At 43.1% G+C, this 19789-nt stretch overlaps 3 protein-coding genes and 1 pseudogene across 7 annotated transcripts; 2 read left to right on the top strand and 2 right to left on the bottom strand.

Annotated features, from left to right (window-relative positions):
• Positions 1–959: 959 nt before the first annotated feature.
• Positions 960–7630, bottom strand: LOC124321266. Its single transcript, XM_046784182.1, has 11 exons — positions 7442–7630; positions 6462–7352; positions 3835–4840; positions 3353–3765; positions 3180–3272; positions 2744–3108; positions 2517–2667; positions 2337–2447; positions 2089–2246; positions 1745–2003; positions 960–1675 (listed from the first exon to the last, which is right to left on the bottom strand). The coding sequence occupies exons 2-11, from the start codon at positions 7239–7241 to the stop codon at positions 1481–1483; spliced, it is 3531 nt and encodes a 1176-aa protein (XP_046640138.1). The 5' UTR covers positions 7242–7352; positions 7442–7630; the 3' UTR covers positions 960–1480.
• A 2351-nt stretch (positions 7631–9981) lies between these two features.
• Positions 9982–11747, top strand: LOC124321254. The gene is made up of 2 exons (XM_046784163.1): positions 9982–10109; positions 10222–11747. Exons 1-2 carry the CDS (start codon positions 10087–10089, stop codon positions 11180–11182), a joined length of 984 nt encoding a protein of 327 aa, XP_046640119.1. The 5' UTR covers positions 9982–10086; the 3' UTR covers positions 11183–11747.
• Positions 11748–14049: 2302 nt separating this feature from the next.
• LOC124321108 (transcriptional repressor CTCF-like) lies at positions 14050–17443 on the top strand. 5 transcript variants are annotated; one of them, XM_046784017.1, is made up of 9 exons: positions 14051–14293; positions 14402–14479; positions 14950–15215; positions 15290–15538; positions 15594–15800; positions 15874–15962; positions 16038–16664; positions 16789–16865; positions 16945–17443. In XM_046784017.1, exons 3-8 carry the CDS (start codon positions 14989–14991, stop codon positions 16818–16820), a joined length of 1431 nt encoding a protein of 476 aa, XP_046639973.1. In that variant the 5' UTR covers positions 14051–14293; positions 14402–14479; positions 14950–14988; the 3' UTR covers positions 16821–16865; positions 16945–17443. The 5 variants fall into 5 exon arrangements, with proteins under 5 accessions (XP_046639974.1, XP_046639973.1, XP_046639970.1 ...); XM_046784016.1 differs by lacking the exon at positions 14051–14293 and adding an exon at positions 14703–14823 and having other exon boundaries at positions 14463–14479; XM_046784018.1 differs by lacking the exon at positions 14402–14479 and having other exon boundaries at positions 14050–14293; positions 15609–15800.
• A 632-nt stretch (positions 17444–18075) lies between these two features.
• Positions 18076–19428, bottom strand: LOC124321107 (annotated as a pseudogene).
• Positions 19429–19789: the final 361 nt, after the last annotated feature.

Below are 19789 nucleotides of genomic sequence, written 5' to 3'. Positions count from 1 at the left end.
ATTGTCAGATTGACTGTATAATACGTACCGTTTCCTTTCATGAGATTTTTTTTTCTTAAACAAAGAAAGCTTAAGAACAAATCAGACGAGGGATTCAGTTGGCGGCCGTATAATATAGTACAAAAGCACGAGAAATAGATTATATATATAAAAGGTTCAGTGTGTATGTGTGTGTGTGTCAGTTTCGTGAAGAAAACAACAACAACAAAAAAAGAAAATAGATGAAGACAAAAAAAAAGTGTTTTTCAAATGGGCACATATCATCAAATTATTGAAGGCAAAAGAGAGAATATTAAAGATGGCTAGACAGCCCGAGGGGACTGGAGATTTGAATGTGATGAGACAGGCGGAAGAACATGCAAGAACATTTGCAAGCTGTCCGAGCGGATTTGATGAACATCTTTTCATGGAAATTTTTTTAAAGGGGGAAAAAACACACACAACACAAATGAAAAGGTAGAAAAATAAAATAAAAAATAATAATTTTTTTTATTCGATTGAACTTTGTCAACGCCATTTTTGTTGGTTTTCTTTTCTAGCAGATAAAAATAATGTGGCCGAAGTTTTCCAACACGAAACATCGCTGCCCCATATTGTTGATGAGAAAATTGATGACAAGAGAGAAACAAGACGTTATTGAAGAGTGAAATTGCAAAAATTTTGATAATTCAAAAGAAAAAAAAGCGTGAGTGTATGGGCCAATCGAACGTCGGCACGAACCACAGAGGAATTCACAAAAATTTCAGTTGATTTTAATCGAAACAAAATAAAAAAATAAAACAAAAGAAGAAGAAAAAAAAATATCCAACAAATGAGGATGTTAAGAAGAGTTTATACAATCGAAAACTATTGACTTTGGAGGCATATCTCGTGAATAGGTTTGTCTTTAGGGGGATTTAATTAAATGACATTTCTTAATTTTTTCGTCTGCTTCCATTCTACTTTTTTTTCCCTCCTTCCTCAAGACAAAATGCAAACGAGAGCTGCAATCGGTTCCTTTTTTTTTTCCTTCTTCTTCTAGCTTCGAGATATTTATATTAAATCTTTATTACTAAATTATTACCGTCGCATATGAAAAAAGTAAAAATTCTTTTTTTCTTTGTTTCTTTTGTAAAAACACAAACACACGAAAGGTGAACGAAAGAAAGCTGCCTTCAGTTTCTTGATGTAGCTGTGTTGAAAAAATCGGGGCGGAGCTTGCGACCTCGTGGTTTGCATTTGAAATCGAATGACTTAGATTGCGTAAAATTGAACCTGCAAGTTTTTTTGTAAAAATGGGGAGGAAAAAAAAACGAGAAGAAAAATGCGGCTAATCATTTAAAAAATGAAGTCGAGATAACTACCGGGTTAAAGTAACAGAAAAAAGACAGAGAAGAAGGACTATATATCTTCATGCTACATGTGGGTGGGGGATTTGTTGCTGAGTTTTTGGGTTGTTTCTTCATTTTCTTTTCCCAGCACGGCACAAAGTTCCAAAGATTCAAACGACGCCCTCCATGAAAGAGGTGTCGAGGTGCTGGATCAACGTCCGGATGAACGCCATCTCTTTGCGGGCGTTGTCAAAGATGACTTTAGGATCGGAGGCGTTGCAGCGGAGGCAGTTGGGTGCCATCACCATGGCCAAGTTGCTGGCGTCCATTTTGGTCACAGAAGACACTTCGGTCTGCGAAAAGATCTGCATAGATAAGAAAAGAAAATGAGCAACTGGAATAGAAGAAGAATAGAAAAAAGAACACGGAAGAACCTGTAGGAAGCGGATGAGATACGATAGAACCAGTCGGTGAAATTCTGGCAGACGGTGAACTATGGCGACGGCTCGCTCGGGATCGGCACAGTATTGAACACAATCCTGATACAGTTCATCAGGGATGAGACTCTCGTAAAGTTCGCGGTACCAAAGTTTCAGCAAAGAGGCCGGGACGTGAGCGTCGCTAACGGGACACAATTCCCATTGGTCCATTCGATTCTTTAAGCTATTGACTTCGTCTACATCTGCAGGAACTCTGTAACGTGAAACAATAACAAAAAGAAAAAGAGAAATGAGGTTAAAGGCAGGAGGCAATTAGGGGCGGAGTTTGTTTGGGGCACCTAAAAATGCCTTCGGTTTGAGCGCCTTGGAGTCGAAGGATCTCTTCTGATAACGTTGTCTGGATCCAGGGCAGTTTGCGATGAGGGAAGCCATCGCGCTGGACCATCATTATCTCCTCCAGGGTGTTGCCAAACATGCTGGGCCGGAAAATTTGCAACTTAAGTGCCGGAAGAGAAGGAAAAAAGTAAATAAACAGGTATTATTCAAATGACGCCCTAGATTATCAATGAAATGATTCAAAACACACCCTGGCTTGCTCGATTTCTTCTAAAGTGGGTTTGCGCTCGTGGCGTCGTCCGGCAGCACCGATCCGCATCAGCCGTCGACAACTAATCGTGGCGTAATGAGACACTTGCACCTAAAAGTTTAAAAAAGAAGAATGAAAATTTGGGCAACAGATGGCGTCCAAGTCTAACAATCGGCGTACGTGTATGGGCCATTTGGCGACTTCGGTGAAATTCAGACCGGGATCGCGATGACGGTTGATGTAGCCATCGAGATAAGGCTCCAGCTTGGGCGAAGGTGGGAAGAAATAGAGGCAGACGGCCATCAGCTCCCAACCGCGTCTGAGACTCTCCCTGGAAACGGGCCAGAATAAACACAAAGACATTCCAGATAAATGTTTAGAATAAAACGGCCATCTCAAAGACGTACTTGCGAGGATTCTCCGTCGTCTGACGACAGACATGCAAATAGAGCTCGTCACGGAGGGCCGGCTTGTTCCAGGCGTGATTGCACAGTTCCAGGGCCACAGAGTTGCACATCATGCCCGGCTTGCACTTGCGATCGCCCATGTAAATCTGCACTAATTTGAAGAGATCGCAGGCCTCCTTCTTCAGGGTCTTGTCTTCCAGCGGGAGCATCGGCTTGCGGATGGGATCCTTGGACCAGCTGAGCATGTCCCGGATCGACAAATTCTTGCGGAACAGGCCCTTCTTGTGGATGTTGAGGTGGCTCTGAGCGTACTTTTCAATGTCGCCCTCGGTCGGAGTGGTGGGACCCTTGCCGTTGGGCCCAAGCTGCAAGGAACATTTAGGATCGATCAAGTTAAAGCTCAGAGTGCAGACGGAAAGTATTCAAGTACTACTACCGTTGACGAAGATCGCTGCAACGGACTAGTCTTGCTGGAAGGTGCCGGAATGGCGGAATCCACTGACTGACGGAATCCTTCCATGGCGAACGGCTGCGGACATAGACAAAACAAAATAAAATAAAAACCAATTAATGGATCGAGTGGAAAATCGATGGAAACCTAACACTCACCCCGGCTCGGTCCATGACTGGCGAGTACAGCGAACTCGACGGATGGATCATCATGGATTCTTTGGGGCGAGGGCGGAGTGAGGACGTGGAACCCGAATGCATCAGGGCTGACGAGTTGGGAGAAACAACCGAGCCGGAAGCCATAGGACCGTCGGGGAGGCTGCGGTAAGTGCCGCCGGAAATGCCCGGATCGGCTTCCGTGTACTCCGGCTCGACAATCACATCCGCACTGACTGTGTAGCCGCTGGGATTGGGCCCCGACCCGGGGCCGAAGTGATGCAGCAAAGTCTTTGACTGCTGGCGGTGCGGCGGAGCCGGTGGCAAGAGGAACTGCGTGTAGTGATCGTCTTCTTCCAGGTATTGGCTTTCGTCCAGGTATTCCAGTGACGACGAATCCTCCACGTTCGACATGCCTGCAATAAGCAAAACGACATTTCATCTCATCATCTCAATTAATAAGAGTCGCAAATCAAATTGTTTACCTTCATCATCGGCAAAGTCATCGCTGTCGTCGTGTTCCGGCGGATGGAGATGAGTGGGAACCCGTAGGCGGTGACGAAGTGAGTCGTTCTCTTCCTCGTCGTCGGATCGAAAGTGATCGGCGCCGGTTCGCCCGCCGCCACCACCGCCGACTCCTCCGCCTCCGTCCTCGGCGATGGGCGACGAGTCTCCGAATCGGTAGCCGGACAATTTGGCCTGTTCCAGGATGTACTGCTGCAGTGGCAAGAGATGGGCCTGGGCTTTCGAGTCCAGGTAATAATTGTAATCTATGTTCGAGTAGAGCGGGACCGGGTCGTAAACGGGACCGCCGGACGCCTCCACGGCGCTGCCGTTGGCATCGGCCGCCATTGCGGACGCGCTCGACGGCTGGGAAGATGAGGAGAGATTGCCCATGGCCGAAGCTCCTAGCTGGGCCGAAGGAGACGAGGAAGAAGGAGATGATTTGGTGCCGGCGCTCGTCTTGGTCCGGCTGTCCTGAGAGGCCCGACTGCCCGTCGTTGCCAATCCGGAATCTCCGGCCGAGTGAGGTGACGAGTCGGTGGATCGGAGGACGCGGCCCAGCGAGTCCCGCTGCTCCTTGCTCTCCCGTTTTGGACTAGGACTGGAATCAGACCCAAAGCTGCCGCCTGGGCCTCCATATTGGCGCGGATGATCCCTTCCGCCGCTTCCGGTCGACGACGACGTCCGGAACGAAGCCGACGAGCCCAGTGGCCTCTGCTGCCTCGGCTGCTGCTGCTGCTGCTGCTGGGACGACGACGACGACAAGTGCTGCAATTTCGGCGAGTCCAGCTGCGAGTGGTGGTAGACCCGGGCCGGTTTGCCCGTGGACCCTCCGCTGCCGCCCGATTCAAACGACCGCTGCTTGCGATTGATCATGGGCGTGCACAGACTATCCACTCCTGGAGCGCTCTCGCTGTTGGCTCCCGACAGGAGCTGGTGCTCCCGCTGGGGCGACCACAAGTCGAACAGCGGACCCTGGCCGCGAGCCTTTGAAAAATCAAAATCAAAAAATGAAATAAAATCAAAAATCAGAAACAAGAGATAAAACACGGACGCTACAATCTGGAACGACGTTTATCCTCACGAATTCCGCATTCGCCCTTTGAGCCGGTTGTTGTTGTTTTTTTTTTACTGTTGAAGATGAGACGTGATTTGTTTTGTTCTTCCTCGTGACCGACAATCAAGCATCCATAAATAATGATCCGCCTCCCAGATATTTCACACACGCCCCGCCATCCATTCAAAATTTGGTTTGATTATTAGTCGGTGTGTCCAGGGCCCTCTTTTGTTTTCTTCTTCTTCTTCTTTTTATATACATATTTCGGGAATGCCAAACTGAGAAAATCTTTTTTGAAATTTTTTTAACGGCAATAGAATAATAATCAGAGCGGCGCCACTCTCATTTTGTCGTGTTAATATTTTACGACGGGACCCAGTTGTTTTCAAATTCTTTTCTCTCTCTCATCTAAACAACAAAAATGGGGAGAGATTGAAATTTGTGTTTTTCGGTTGTTGGGATGAGGAAAAAAATCGTTAAAAGAAAATGCAATCATCCTCAGACGTAGTAAAACGCGTAAAAATAGAGATTTCAAAACGTCATAGGCGTGACTATTAAGGGCAAATGTCAGAGCACGTCTGATTCCTTCCAAAAAGGATTTTCATTTCAAAAATACTCACGTCCGTTTTTTGTTCGTTCCCCCCGCTCTTTGAATCTCACCCAACTTTTTTTTAAGGGGAAGAGAAATAACTTTCTGTTATACCCATCCTTTTATATTTCCCATTGAATAGGAAAAAGAAAAAAAATAGGATTTCACACCAAAAAAACCGTTACGGGTTGTTGGCACCTCCGGCATTTGATATAACCAGCTAAGACGACCGCGCCCCCATTTGACATTTCTTGATCCTGATCCACCTACTCCAGAGAACCGCGGGGCTGCGACAAGATGATGCACAAGACTTGTATGTATATTTCTTCTGTTGTTACGTGTAAAAGTTCTTTAAAAAAAAGTTTCTAGTTGGAGGGCCTCAACACTCGTTTGTCTTATTCCTTACCCATCATGACGTCCAATGATCATGACAGCATCTTGGGCGGGCCCGCCCTCTCGGAGGAATTTTAATGGATCACACCATCTAACCCCCCCACAACCTCCCATCTTACGATATCCCACCCAAAGGGGAGAAAAACCGAGTTAAACTAACAAAAACTAAGACACACAAAAAAAGTAGTTAGGTGCTAGTCCAAAGTTGAAGTTTTTGGACTGGTAGTTGTTGTTGCTGTTGTTGCTGTTTAGATTTCGCCCAATCTGGACCAATACTAAGCGAGGACAAGATATTTTCAGTTAACGAGCGGACGTTATCTCTCTCGCCAGTTAACGAGAAGCCATCAAAAGTCCCTCGGGCGGTTTTGTGCGTTGGCTCTGGACCCCCCTGGATCTCTCAGCGATGGTTGGTGGTCCGTCTCCGCACACACACACACAGAGACCATCAACCCCCCCCTCACCTCATCCCAAAAGGGCAAAAACAACAAGACAAGAAAAGAAATAGATTCGAATCTCTTCTTTTTTCGTTGTTGTTGTTGTTGTTGTTGTTGTTGTTGTTGTTGCGTTACCGTTTGAGGTCGTCGTTGTTGCATGAAGCTCAAACTCCTGGAAAGAGATCCGTCGCGATAAAAGAGGTCGTTGGGTTTGTGGCTGCGGACGGGCGTCGGGGTGGTGCTGGTGCTGCTGCTGCCCATCAATAAGCCGGCCGAGCCCATCAATCCCGACACGGGACTCGTTTCAGAGTCCAGGCTGCGCTGGCGAGACAATTCCATTCCGCCGCCGCCGCTTCCGCTTCCTCCGCCACCAACTCCTCCGCCACCGCTGCTGCCGCCACTGCCCTTCTTCCGGCTGGAAAGCGGAGTGCTGGCCGTGCTGCCGATGCCAAACTCCAGGGGCGGAGGATCCAGGGTCGGCCTCCGCCCACTCGACGGAGTCCCGCGGAGCGGCGAAGTCAGCGACGATCCGCCCAGAGGACCCGATCCGGCGCTGCTGCCCAGCTTGTCGGAGCGTTTGCTGAGCGAGAGAGTGCTGGAATCGCTGGATCGTCCGGAATCTTGAGACTTGCCGTGCCGGTTGTACCATCCGCCGTGACTGGTGCCTCGACGGACCTTCCTCTGCTGCTGCTGCTGCTGGGCCGAGAGCTGGGCCAGCGGCTCCAGGTGAGCCTCGTCCACATCCTCGTCGCTCTGCGGATGCTGACAGTGGCCGTGCTTGTTGATGCTGCCCGAAGTGCTTCCGCACTGGTGATTGTGGTGGTTGTGATGATGATGGTGATGGTGGTGACGCCGGTGAGGGCGTGGCGAGGCCACAGGTGACGTCGAGCACGTCTGAGTCCCCGTCCCGGTCATAGCGCTGACCGATCCTCCTCCGCCGGACGAAGGCCGAGAAGACTCGTGATGCTTTTCCACACTGCGTCTGGTCCCGCTTCCGCCAGTGCTTCCATTGCGATCATTCCGGCTCTGAATTTGTTTTAAAAGAAAAAAGGGAAAAACATTTGATGAATGTTCTTCGCAATCCTTCAAAAATGGAAGAAAATGTCAAGAAATACCAAAGCGGAACGTGACGGGGTCTGAGTGGAAACGGATTCCTTTTTGGCTGCCGGCCGGACATTCTCGGTTGATGGGCCGTTTTGAGACGGCGATAGAGATTCATCACCCCCTTTTGACGAGGCCGAATCTTGGCTGGGCGATTTGACTTGAGTATTCTGCTTCAGCGTCTGTATAAGAAAATGAAAATAAAGAAATGAAAATAAATCAAACAAAATCAGCCGGATCCACTCGACAGCAGACGCAAAGTTGCGTAACCAAGTTGACAACAACTTCAACTATTTTACATACGTATATCCCCCCACTCAAAAGTCTAAGAGAAGGGTTTTGTGCCTCCTCCTTGTTCCTTCCAGGACAATTTCAAGATGAACTAAACAGCTTTCTCTCTCTCTCTCTCCTATCCGAAAATAGATTTCTCTCTCTTGTCTTTTTTTCCCCGGATAGAATCAGGCCAACCATCGTCCAAACTGTTATGTGTGTACCTCCCACGCCTCTTCTCTCTTGGGATTCTTTTTGCGTCTCTCCTTCGCAACCCAAAAAACGGGGAGGAAAAATAAACGCAGAAGATCAAAAGTGCCCGGCTCTGTTCTCTCGCACACACAAAATGCGTTTGTTGTCAACATTCCAACATTGCCCGTTCGTCAAAAAAATAGAAATGAAGCCAAAACTTGGGGGGAAAACCATTTTTTCACGACTGTTGCTCAATATTTTTTGGGGGGGCTAGAAAGAAAAACGAAATAATTGTCTGAAAAAAAGGGCGTCAGCTGTGAGGGGGGCGTATCCGTTTGAAGCGCGTGACGTGGAGTTGCACGCAACGCTCGGCGACCTTCCTGTTTTCCATCCCGAGACCATGACACAGTGTGTGTGTGTCGGCTATTTAAACTTTGTCCCCTTTCGGAAGGAGATTGACGGGAACCCGTAACGTCTTCTAACACGCAAACGTCAAATTTTTGTGAAAACAGAAAAAGGAAAAACTAAAGAGCACGGAAATATACTAATTCCTTCCCATCCATCCAGCCAGTACAGTACACACAGAGAGAGAAAGAGAGAAAATGATGGAGGATGTCGGAATTCCGGAACTGATAAAGAATCTCTCTCCCTTCCACCCCACACACCCTTAACTGTTGTTTTGTTGTTCCAAGTAGGAAAACACGGACGCCGGTGTGTGTTGTACGCAGTTTATGGTTGAGCATTTTTCGGCGGGTATTGAGAGATTAGAAACGGGAGAAGAAGAAAACCAAAAAAAAACAACAAACGGAATCGCAGCGGAATTGATCCAGCCTGCTGCATTTTACTTGTCTTGTCAAGTGCAAAAAGAGATTGCAAATTATTCCTTGATATTTTAGTTTCGGACTTTTGTTGTTGTGTCATTCTCTGGTCATTCATTTCTCGGTCAATTTTATTGCGACGAACATCAGCACGGAAATGTCCTCCTATTGTGATTGATGCCTGCGAATTTATTTGTTTCAGTCGCTTTTCTTTCTAAACTCTAAAGTACCGGGTTGAAGTTCGGTTTCTTCTTTATACATTCTAGTCCTTTCCTTTCATACATCTAGTCTTGTATATTATTCTTTTGACTAGTTGCTGATTTGGATCCATCCTATGACGCGCGTGGTGCAAGTGTATTATTGCAATTATATTTCTGACAGGCTTTTTTTTGTTATTTCCTAAAATATATAATTTAGAAATTAAGTTGATGTAGTTGATTGCGTCAATAATTTCACAATTCCGCAATAGCACTGATGTTTCATCATGGGAGATTAGGGCGAAAACGAAATTTAAAAAACAGCAGATAATTCAATTTTTGGTTTTTAATGGAATAAAACCTGCTCTTCTGTAGTAGTTTTCTTTTCTTCAACTTCTGAGTTTCTTTCCAGGGAACTTATCGAGCCTTTTTGGCCTCGCTTGTCCAGAAACTTGAGAAAATTGTCCGTCCTCCCTACCGTGGGCGACCGTGGGTATCCAGTCATCAACCTCAGGGTATGAGGGTACATCCTTTCATCTTCTTCTTTTTTACTTTCATATTGTTATTCCTTTTCGACTAGGGTGAGATGTTATTCCGGACGTGGAACGATCTGTTCCGCGGCGGGAGGGCCAGCGAATTATCCCCTGCCCGTCAGCTGCGACACGACATTTACAGTTTCAACAACCGCAGCATCTTCGACGACATTCTCTGGCACGGCGACGGACCCAGCGGCCAACGCCAACTTGATTCGTACTGCGACGCCTGGACGTCCAGCGACGCCAAGACGCTCGGAGTGGCCGCCTGTCTCATCGCCTCCTCTCCGTTTCACCAACAGCAGCAGCAGACGGTCGGCCGTGGCGGTGGTGTTAAGTTAGTTATGTAAGCTTTGACATTTTTCAGTTGTCAGACCAATATTGTAATTACGTAATAGGTAGATGGCGCCACAATCTGAGGAAAGCGTTGGTGATGTAATCATTGACACTGACATCCGCATTAAAATAAAAGTTTACTTATTTATTATTCAACTGTTTAAACTATTTTTTATTGAGTAATATTCGGAAAAATATTTTACATTTGATTAACATGATTACTAATTTGAAATCATTTAAATTTTACTTGTAAAACCGTTTAAACTAGGTAAAATGGAGATGCCACTGCTGCAAGTCAGACCAAAGGTTACTTATGGGGGACCGAAGATTTCTTAAGTAAATCGAATTTCACAGATCAAAACTTGAATTCAACCATGTCTTCCACCAACATGATTATTTCTCTCGTCTCTGTCTCTACTGTTGTCATCTTTGCGGGTCTTTTCGCCAGTTGGTGCGTTCGCACAATACGCACATTGATAAAATCTCCATCCAAATCGGAGCTGAAACTGCAAGGATTACCAGTACAACCGACCCGCAAAGATGGCCAACCCGAGTCGATGAGATTCCAACGTCGAATCCAATCCACAATGGCGGCGTTCATAGAAAACGGAATGGACGATGAAGTGGCACCTCTTGTCGTCTCTCGTTTGGAATGGTGCAACCAAATCAACCGCTACCTGGACATGTTGAAGAATACGCCAGAGTCAATCGAGAGTGTGGCGAATGGCATCGAGGTCCTGATGAATTACCACCAACTTCATCGATCGGAAGCGGAACAAGACCTCGTCGATGCCATTTTCAGCAGAGCTTTGAGAAACGGAAACATTTCTCACCTTTACGCCAAACTGTTGAAGCGACTTAGGAGCGGCGACCAGAAAGGCTGGACACAAAACATCGTCCGTCTCTTGTTCCAACTCGCCGTCGAGGAATTCAACCGGCCGCTTGACAGTGACGATGAAAATGGCAAGTCGAGAGTCGAAAAATTCAACAACGTCAAACTGATGGCCGCCATTTTCAAGAGAGAAATGCCCGGAGTGCCGGACGGTTGGATCACAGACTGTGCCGAGACTTTAATCTACCGTCTCGAGACCGGAGTCACTGAAGAATCGGTTAAGCAACTCTGCCTCTTCCTGACGACGCTGCTCATCGCTGAACCCGGAGAAAATTGTGATTCGATTACCCCGACCCGACAGAGACAATTGCTGACCTGCTTCGAGGCTCTGGAACGAGCGGCAGCTCCACCCAAAGTCCCTCAACAACCGGACGTGAAAATACAGAAATCGGATGCAACGACACAGACGTTGAAACCTGAGAGCGACGAGAGCGACACGGATTCAGAGACTAATGGCCTGGAACCTGCTGAAATCCGCACGAACTCGGCTTCTGCCTCTGACAACCGGATGAATTAGAAGAAACCGCCGTAAACTTAAACCGAGAAAAGTTCTGATCGTACAATTAATTTCTTTTTGTCTTCAATGTAATACGTTTGAAGCTATCGATGAATTACAAAAAGTCTTTTAAAAATTTGTTTTTTCTTCTTTTTTTTAACATTTCACCGTAAATACTGAAGGTGCAATACTTAATTATTTTTACAGAAACAGCACATGTATTTTCCCTTCACGAAACAAAAAACATTTGTTGACATTTAGCTAGACCAATATGCACGACTCAAGACCCATCCACAAATACCATTGACTCTTCTATTTTCGGTTGGGAGTTTGGCTCTCTTCATGTAACAAACGCCATTGGTCCATGTAAAATGGTTGCAATTGGGGTTAGCAATGCAGACGCCTCCGCACTGGTCTGCGGAGCTTGGCTTTTGGGCGATGTCGTTATTAATCCAGTCACAGTTCCACATCCAAATAGTTTGCCCGTTGTCACCATAATTGTACTGACGGACTTGATTTTCTTCGGCTGATGACACCCAAGCGACGCCTGCGACCAGCATCCAAAAGAACCAGCGGATTTGAAATGATTTGGGTGCCATGCAGGTGCCATGGTAAATACTGGTCACGCCTATTGCACTCCGGGGTCCGGAGCGCTCTAGTGTCAAAAGTGGCTATTGCACTCCGGAGTCCGGAGTCCTCTAGCGTCAAAAGTGGCTATTGCACTCCGGAGTCCGGAGTCCTCTAGCGTCAAAAGTGGCTATTGCACTCCGGAAATGTATGGCGACGAATTGCAAATAACGACTGATTCTGTGTTTAGACTTTACAATGGTTTTGAATTCATTAAATATTCAATTAAAGGTAAGAAATAAATTTGCAATGTAATTATAATAACAATCAAATATATTTTAATTTCACTAATAACCACAAATAGCCAGTATAAAAGATGGAACTTGGTTAGTATTGTTAACTTAGCTAGAGTCCACCATTGAATCAGTACCTTAATGTTCAAATTGCAAATATAGTTAAGTGTCTTGCAACATGAATCAATTAGAATTGATAAACATATCAACTCAGGGTGTATTTCTTGATAACCATTTCAACTTCTTGCTCTATTTTCTGAGGTTTCAGTATATTGAACTTTGTTTATGATTATCTCCGTGGCGTTGGAACCCAAAGCAACCCATCATCAAAGGACAAGGCGCTTCCATATTCCGCTCTTAAAGGATCTTTGATTGACGCCGCACCATGTGCCAATTCTTTCCCCTCTTAAATCAATTATTTTTTCATTGTCAGTTCATTCATGTGATGACAAAGCACCGAGTGAAACTGAACACGAAAATACCAAGTATTTTTCGCACTCACAATTCAGTTAAAATGTCTTTTGATATTTTCACTATAATAAAGTAAACTGCATCTGCATGTTAACTTAGTTTTGTATTGTTTTGTTTCAAGATATTAAAGACGTGTTTAGCTGTTAGTTTATTGGAATAAGACCCACGGGCATTGCATGGTTTATAGCGTGAAATCAGCTGAATCACACGTTACGTGTCAATCAGCAGAAATAGTGAGTTGCTGGTCAATGCGTTTAAAGGTCACAAAGAACCCCTCGAAGCCCCGTTCTGAGAACTCCGGCTCGACCTTCGGGCAAGTAAGGGGGCGACAGAGGGTGACTCACTATGTCGTGCGTTTATAGCGTGTTTAACAACCTGTTTAAATCCTTACTTTGAATATAATGATATAATATAAATAATAACACTGAGCATATAGAGCAAGACATTGAAATGGTTAACAAGAAATATCACCCTGAATTGAAATGTTTATAAATTCTACTTTATTCCTGTTGCAAGACACTTAACTATATTAACAATTTGAATTTTAAGCTGATTCAATGTTGGACATTGTACTCAGTACTCTAGCTAAGTTAACGATAACGAAATAAAAGTTCCTTCTATTCACTGACTATTTTTATTTATTAGTGAGATTCAAATATATTTTATTGTTATAAATACATTTTATTTGAATTTCCAAATAATTCAAATCTAAACCATTCAAATTTCAAAACACAGAAACAGAATGCCATCGGTCGCCAAATGAAAGTACTACATATTTCCTTTCCGGAGTGCAATAGCCACTTTTGACGCTAGAGGACTCCGGACTCCGGAGTGCAATAGCCACTTTTGACACTAGAGCGCTCCGGACTCCGGAGTGCAATAGATTTTACCGTAAATACTTTCTCGAACTTTTCCTTTTCTGTTTAATACCTAATGTAAAATAAAATAGAATTCAGGGTGTACTGAAAAATGGAGCCAAGAAAATTGTTGTGCATTACTGAGTGAAGTTTGAACTTGTCAGTTGTCACCGAGGAGATGGTAGGAACTGTGCTCTTTTCTAAAAAAGTCTGTCTTTTTATATACTAGGGAAAAAGACACCTTAAACTGCAGTAATTGGATATATCTGTTCAAAAGTGAACACAGACGATGATAGAGAAAGTGGTGTGCTAGGGAGGGAGGGAGTGTCAGAATCTGGATTTTGGAAAAGTCACTGACCGTAAAAACGAAAAATAAATGTACTCTATAGTTGACTTAAAAGGTCAGTTTATTAAAATAGTGCGATGCCAAACGTGTTAAGATAACCTTATCTAGGTAATGTTCGTATAAATTGTTTCTTTTTCGGCCATTGCTCTTCTCTTTTAGCGCTTATTGTTACATTGATTACTTTATCTTCTAATTTTCGCCCTTTTTCTTTGAGTTCATTTGGATTTGATAGTTCATTTGGAGAATACTACTTACTTAGATGACTTTAAATTAGCTAATTTTAATTTCAAATCAAGAATGTGTAGACTGAATACAAAATTGAAACTTATTTCGGCAATTGACAACACTGCTTCAGCTGACAGCTGTTAGTCTGTCATGATGATTGATGAATGAAGTTAATCGAATCACAAACAAAAGAAATTCCAAAATTTCATTTCCAGAAGTCCAAAAATAAAATTTGTTACCAGAAAAAGAGCGGAAGAATAAATTTAAACTAACGTTGAAGCTTATCTTGTTAACGTGTGGTCGTGTGGAAGCTTTTTTGGGCTCACAAATAGAAAACCGTCGCCCATGCTTATTATCGTCTGAAAACCATAAGGTAAGTTAACAACAAATTATGTCTTTAGTCAGCACAGTCAGTATTTGGCTAAAAGTAAACCGAATTAACCGGGCCATCAAAATTAAGTAATTAATATATTTTGTGTAGTTGTGTACTGTAGGTGGTGAAGTTGTGCATGTGGTTTTTTAAGAGACATATTTGCAGAGAGTGCATTTGAATTCCTTGGTATGCATATTTTGGTGATTAAGGACAGTAGACGGATATTTAAAGTTTAGATCACACATATCGCTTTGATATTTTTATACCTGTTTGAAGTGGTGCTTCAAAATGCAAATCAGTTAACTGTTTTCAAAGGCTCAAAGCAGCTAATAATCTGTTAATTACCTTTTGTGATGCTTGCAAGATGACCCCATCAATTAAGATCATGTTCTAACTCTGAGACAAAAAGTATGTAGGCAGGGAGTTTTTCCAGTTTGAAATTGTGTGTGAAAAAATAGGAAAGTAAACTTGATTAACTTTGGCCAAATATCGCTGTTTGGAATTCAGCTATACAACATTTGAAACTTAGTGTAAGTCTGATCCCTCTATACCCTCTAGTTTATATCAATGCTATTATAACAATTAAATGTGTCACTGAAATTGATATTGACTAAGATTCCAAGTACAAATATCTAATTGCTTGTTTTACATCCTAGCTCAGCCGAGCCAACAGATTTCGGTTTTGGTGACATCAAATGGATAGAATGCCAAAAGTTGGGAGGAGACGCAAGTGGCGTTTAGTCCAAGAAAAAGGCTCTTTCGCCTGCTCACTATGTCCCTACAGCAACGATTTGCGGCACAGGTTAAAAGAACACTATAAGAAAGTCCACGACAAGACTATCGGAGATAATGAGTGTTGCGGTATCAGTTTTACCAGCAAAGAGGACCTTAAAAACCACATCTCTACAAGTCATCTTCATAAGTAAGTCGAAATTATTTGCTTTAAAATTGAATGTGAACTGATTTTGACAAATTATTAACTATCGTAAATTTCAGATACAAATGTCCTGACTGTGATAAAAATTTTACTTCCAAATTTGTACTAAAAAATCATCAGAACTTTGTCCACGGTGATTCCAAGGAATTCAAGTGTACCCTCTGCGAATACGAAACCAACTACAAAAATGGTCTGAAAAACCACATGAAACACAAACACGGGAAAAGGTCCAAGTATATGCAGTATGGCAGCGTTTTTGTCAAAAACAAGTCCCTGAAACAAAACGCCGCAACGCGGCATCACCAAAGGTAATAAACAGTCTATTAGCAGCTTTGAAACAGTTTACTGATTTGCATTTTATAGCACCACTTCAAACAGGTATCAATGCGATATGTGTGATCTAAACTTTAAATATCCGTCCACTCTCCTTCGTCACCGAAATATGCATACCAAGGAATTCAAATGCACTCTCTGCAAATATTCTGCAGCACGAATGGCTATTTTAATGAAACACATGAAAATGCATGAATCAGATGACGAACAGTCGTCGTTTTCGACGGTGATTGACAAGTAAGTCGTACTTTTAAAAAAATCTGCCAAAATTAATTCATCTGAAGATGATGCTCATTCGTCAATTGTGTAGTTCTACTCTTAGCAGCGAAAACCGTGAACGGACGGATGTCGAGGAGGAACCGATAGGGTTCAGTAGAAATGATGAAAATGAAATTAAAGGTGATCTTCATTTTAATAAATTTTATTTAATATTTTGGTCAGTCAGGTTGTCTACATGTATTTCACATTCCATAGAGCAAGACCCACCTGATCTTCAAATAGAAGACGTGGCAAGACCGGAACCCCATTCAGCATTACATTACAGATCAAGACAGGAGAACATCACTGATTTAGAAAATGTTGTAGACATGGAAGTGAGAAGCGATGACAGTAGTTCCCCTTCATCTGTCGTGGGAGTTGAGCCTCCAGATGTACACCCACCATCGTCAAGCCAATCGCGGCCAGTTGGGGCTACTCCATCTCATCGGCTAAACTCAATCCAGGAAGAGGCTCGCCAACTAAGGGCGCAAATTTCTCCATCAACGACCCTTTATGGGGTTCTTTCTCTACTGGAGCGTTTACTAGAACTTTCCGCTTCCACCACGATTGAAATTCGTGATTCTGTGAAGTTTGAAATGCGTTCTCAAGCCATCGAATGCTTCGAATACTTGTGGAGCGCTTCTAAAATGGCAGTTTGCGTCTGGGAAGACATTGAAGGATCGATGGAAAGCAACCCTTCCCTCAAAGCTGTCCAGTATGCATACGAATTACTTCCTACATTTATTAAGTGGCACAAGATAAAACATCTCGAAATGGTGGGACACATAATTTTGCTCAGTATCAACACTGTTAAGAACTCTCAACATCAGGCATCGTTGATCCGTGAGTTTTTCAATTATAATTTTTTATCAGTTTTCTTTAGTTCGAACCATAGTTTTTATATTTTGCCCTTGTAAGCTCATTGTGTTTATTTATCTGTTGTTTGGCCTACATATCGACGTGGTAGGACATCGAGGAGCGGAACGCAAGCGGTTTTAAGGACGATTGAGGTGCGTACCGCCTCATGTATCGATACGGAATTGGGCAAGTCATATTTGATGATACTATTATCTTAATCGTAATCGGGTTTCATATGTTTAACATCACCATTGATCATTTTCAGGAAAATGCAAAGTCTTTATAGCCCTGCCGATGTATCGTATCTCAAGTATTGCGGGAAGGTCTTCGGTCTTTTTGGGTTAAAGGCTCATATATCTCAGTATCACAAGGCTGGCGGCAAAATCTTATGGAACCAACCATTTGACTATTCTAATTCCGTTTAGTATATTAGTGTTCTCTTGTATCTGCTACCTGGGTACTAAAATTTTATCGCTTGACTTAGTATAGTCGAGGAGAATTCTTCATTTTCAGTGTTTGGTTTACGTTTTTATTTTCCGGCTATTTATAAGTTTTGCCAAGAAGTATTACTAATAAAGTTCCAGGTACCATTCTATCTACCATTGTCGATTTACTCGGAACTTCGTAGAAAGTGTAGCAGATTGCTCATGCAGTTTGCACATGTATCGATTCAAAAGTAACTTACGGTTTTCATCTATTTCCAGAATTATCTTAACATTCCCTTAAATTTTTTTGGCTTCGATTACAATTGAAAAAGGTCGATATTTATGGTCACCACGATTTTATTCCCAGTTAAATTAAAATTGAAAAGTGAACATTAAGGAGGTTAGTAGTTGTTGATAGTATAAAAGCGTGATAGTATAAAAACCCTCCTGTCAAATACTCATCGCTCTGATTTTCGCTCATCCCACCTTCACTTTTCATCACGTCTTTTCACCACGTCTTTTGACCGCGTCTTTTCACCACGTCTTCTCACCTCGTCTTCTCATCTCATCAAATATTATTGGTTAAATTGGTAAGGATGCCGCTTACTTTCGTATCGCTTTTGCCCTTGCTGACGTGACGTGTTTATACGGCAAATTTATACGTCAGTGATGAAGTAAAAGAAACTTTCGTGTTTCCTTTTGGGAGGTGATAAATGCTTATATTAGTGTCTTTGCTGTGTGTATTTGAGCTATCGGGGAGGGTTATTTGAACCAAGCATAAATAGAGAAACTAAGTTTGACTAAGTTCCCTTTTTCCCCGTATTCTTTAAATTTAGGTTTCATTGGTTTTCTTTTTTTATTTCGCCTTAAAAAGTACTTAGTTAGTAGTTAGTAGAGTTACTTTATCTGTTATTTCTTGAACATATTTCGTTCCTATCCGCTCTTATTACCTAATTTAACAATTTAACATATTATAGCAATACGCATACTAGTATATTTCTTGAAGATAAGCCAATGGCGAAGGCTTGCATAAATTTTCAATACCGGCAGGTGATGATAGTTTGGGTTTTGGTCAGTGGGTAAATTAAATTTAATAGGTAGGGTATGCGCTGCCAACATAGGTATTTCCATTATACGCCAAAGTGTAAGTTTGGTAAGCGTAGGGTGTGCCATCAGCGCCGAGGAGTGGGCACTTGGCGTTGGGTCTGGACAGGAAGCAGACGGTGGCCAGGGCCAATTCGATTTCGGGGCTGCCAGACACAGAGATGGAACTGATTGATTTGTAAATGCCGTCCCAGTTCATGGGCATTTCAACGACGGAGCTCTAGGTAAATAAATAACCAACCGAATTGAAATTAATAATTTTATCGTTTTCAAATAACTTTTGTACACTGTCTTCATAATTGAAATACTAACCACGCCCAAATCGATTTTGGTCATGTAGCCCAGGTAGTTCATCTTTCCGGCCAATTCGTCGCGATAATACTTGATCCATCCGTGGTATCCGGAAATGCTGTTTCCGTTCTTTTCTCCCAGGAAGACGTGTTCCAGTCCGGAAGAGCCTTCAATTCCCCCACCGCGATTGTATTGGCCCATCCAGATGAGACGCAAGTACTCCTTGAAGACGGCGATATCCGCATCAGCCAATCCTGATTTGGTAACCAATAAAATATTAACTAGAATTTTTAAATGAATTAAGTTAATACCTTTGGAAACAAGGAATTCGTGGGCTTGTTGAAAAACACTAGTGGCCAGAATAGCGTCCAAGAAAGCATCGTTTTCGGTCTGTTCTGCAGCTGTGATCACTTCAGTCACTTTGCAGTTCTCGTCGTAATTATCGAAAAGAGCCAACAGAGCGCTGATGGTCGGTCCGGAAAAGGCATCAGCCGGAACGCTCGTAAATAGCCTAAAAAGAGGTAATAATAAACAAAGTGACACAAGTACATTTTAAAAATAATAATACGAATAATGACTAACGGTCTGTGGTGCTTCCGGATGTCGTGGTTGATTGCATGTTAAGGACAATACCCTGGACAGCGTTAACGTCATCGATGTGGAGCTGCTGGGAAAGAGCCTGGAGCTCAGCATCGGTGACTGTTGCCCTTTCAACTATTGATAGAATTTGTGAGTATAAAATGGAATGAATTACGTTTTACTACATTTTTTATTCACCTGCATATGCATCAATTTGTAGAGCACCAATGGCGCAAACCGTTAAAAGAGCTAGGAACTTCATGGTGAACTTCTGTTGGGGAACAGTGCAGATCTCCTGAAACGACTGGTACACTCATTTCTTCATTTATAGTAGCCCCGTACTGAGCCAAACGTCGATAAGCAAGCAAGTAGTAAACACGGATATAACCATAAAAAACGGAATGGTGCGATTGTTCGGACTTTGACGTTTGATTTACGAATAGGTATGCGCCCGTTTCTTTACAGTCCATCACGTTGATTACATGTGATTGAACGAGGTCACATTGTGTTATAGTTAATCTAGACATGTATGCGCTCAATAAGCTTGTAAATTATTGCGATGAGGCAATCGTCGGTCGTTTTATTTATAAGTAAAATAATCTTTATTTGAACTGTTGGCCTTAGCTATCTACAAATAGAGGATAACACCGTGTATATTTCAAAAAATTTTGAACCAAGAGTTCAATAATCGTATATTTCAGTTTCACTGAT

This window comes from Daphnia pulicaria, chromosome 1 (genome assembly GCF_021234035.1).
Source record: "Daphnia pulicaria isolate SC F1-1A chromosome 1, SC_F0-13Bv2, whole genome shotgun sequence".
NCBI classification, from domain to species: domain Eukaryota; kingdom Metazoa; phylum Arthropoda; class Branchiopoda; order Diplostraca; family Daphniidae; genus Daphnia; species Daphnia pulicaria.
Note: the sequence above shows the minus strand (reverse complement) of the source record. Positions and strands in the feature narration are given on the sequence as shown.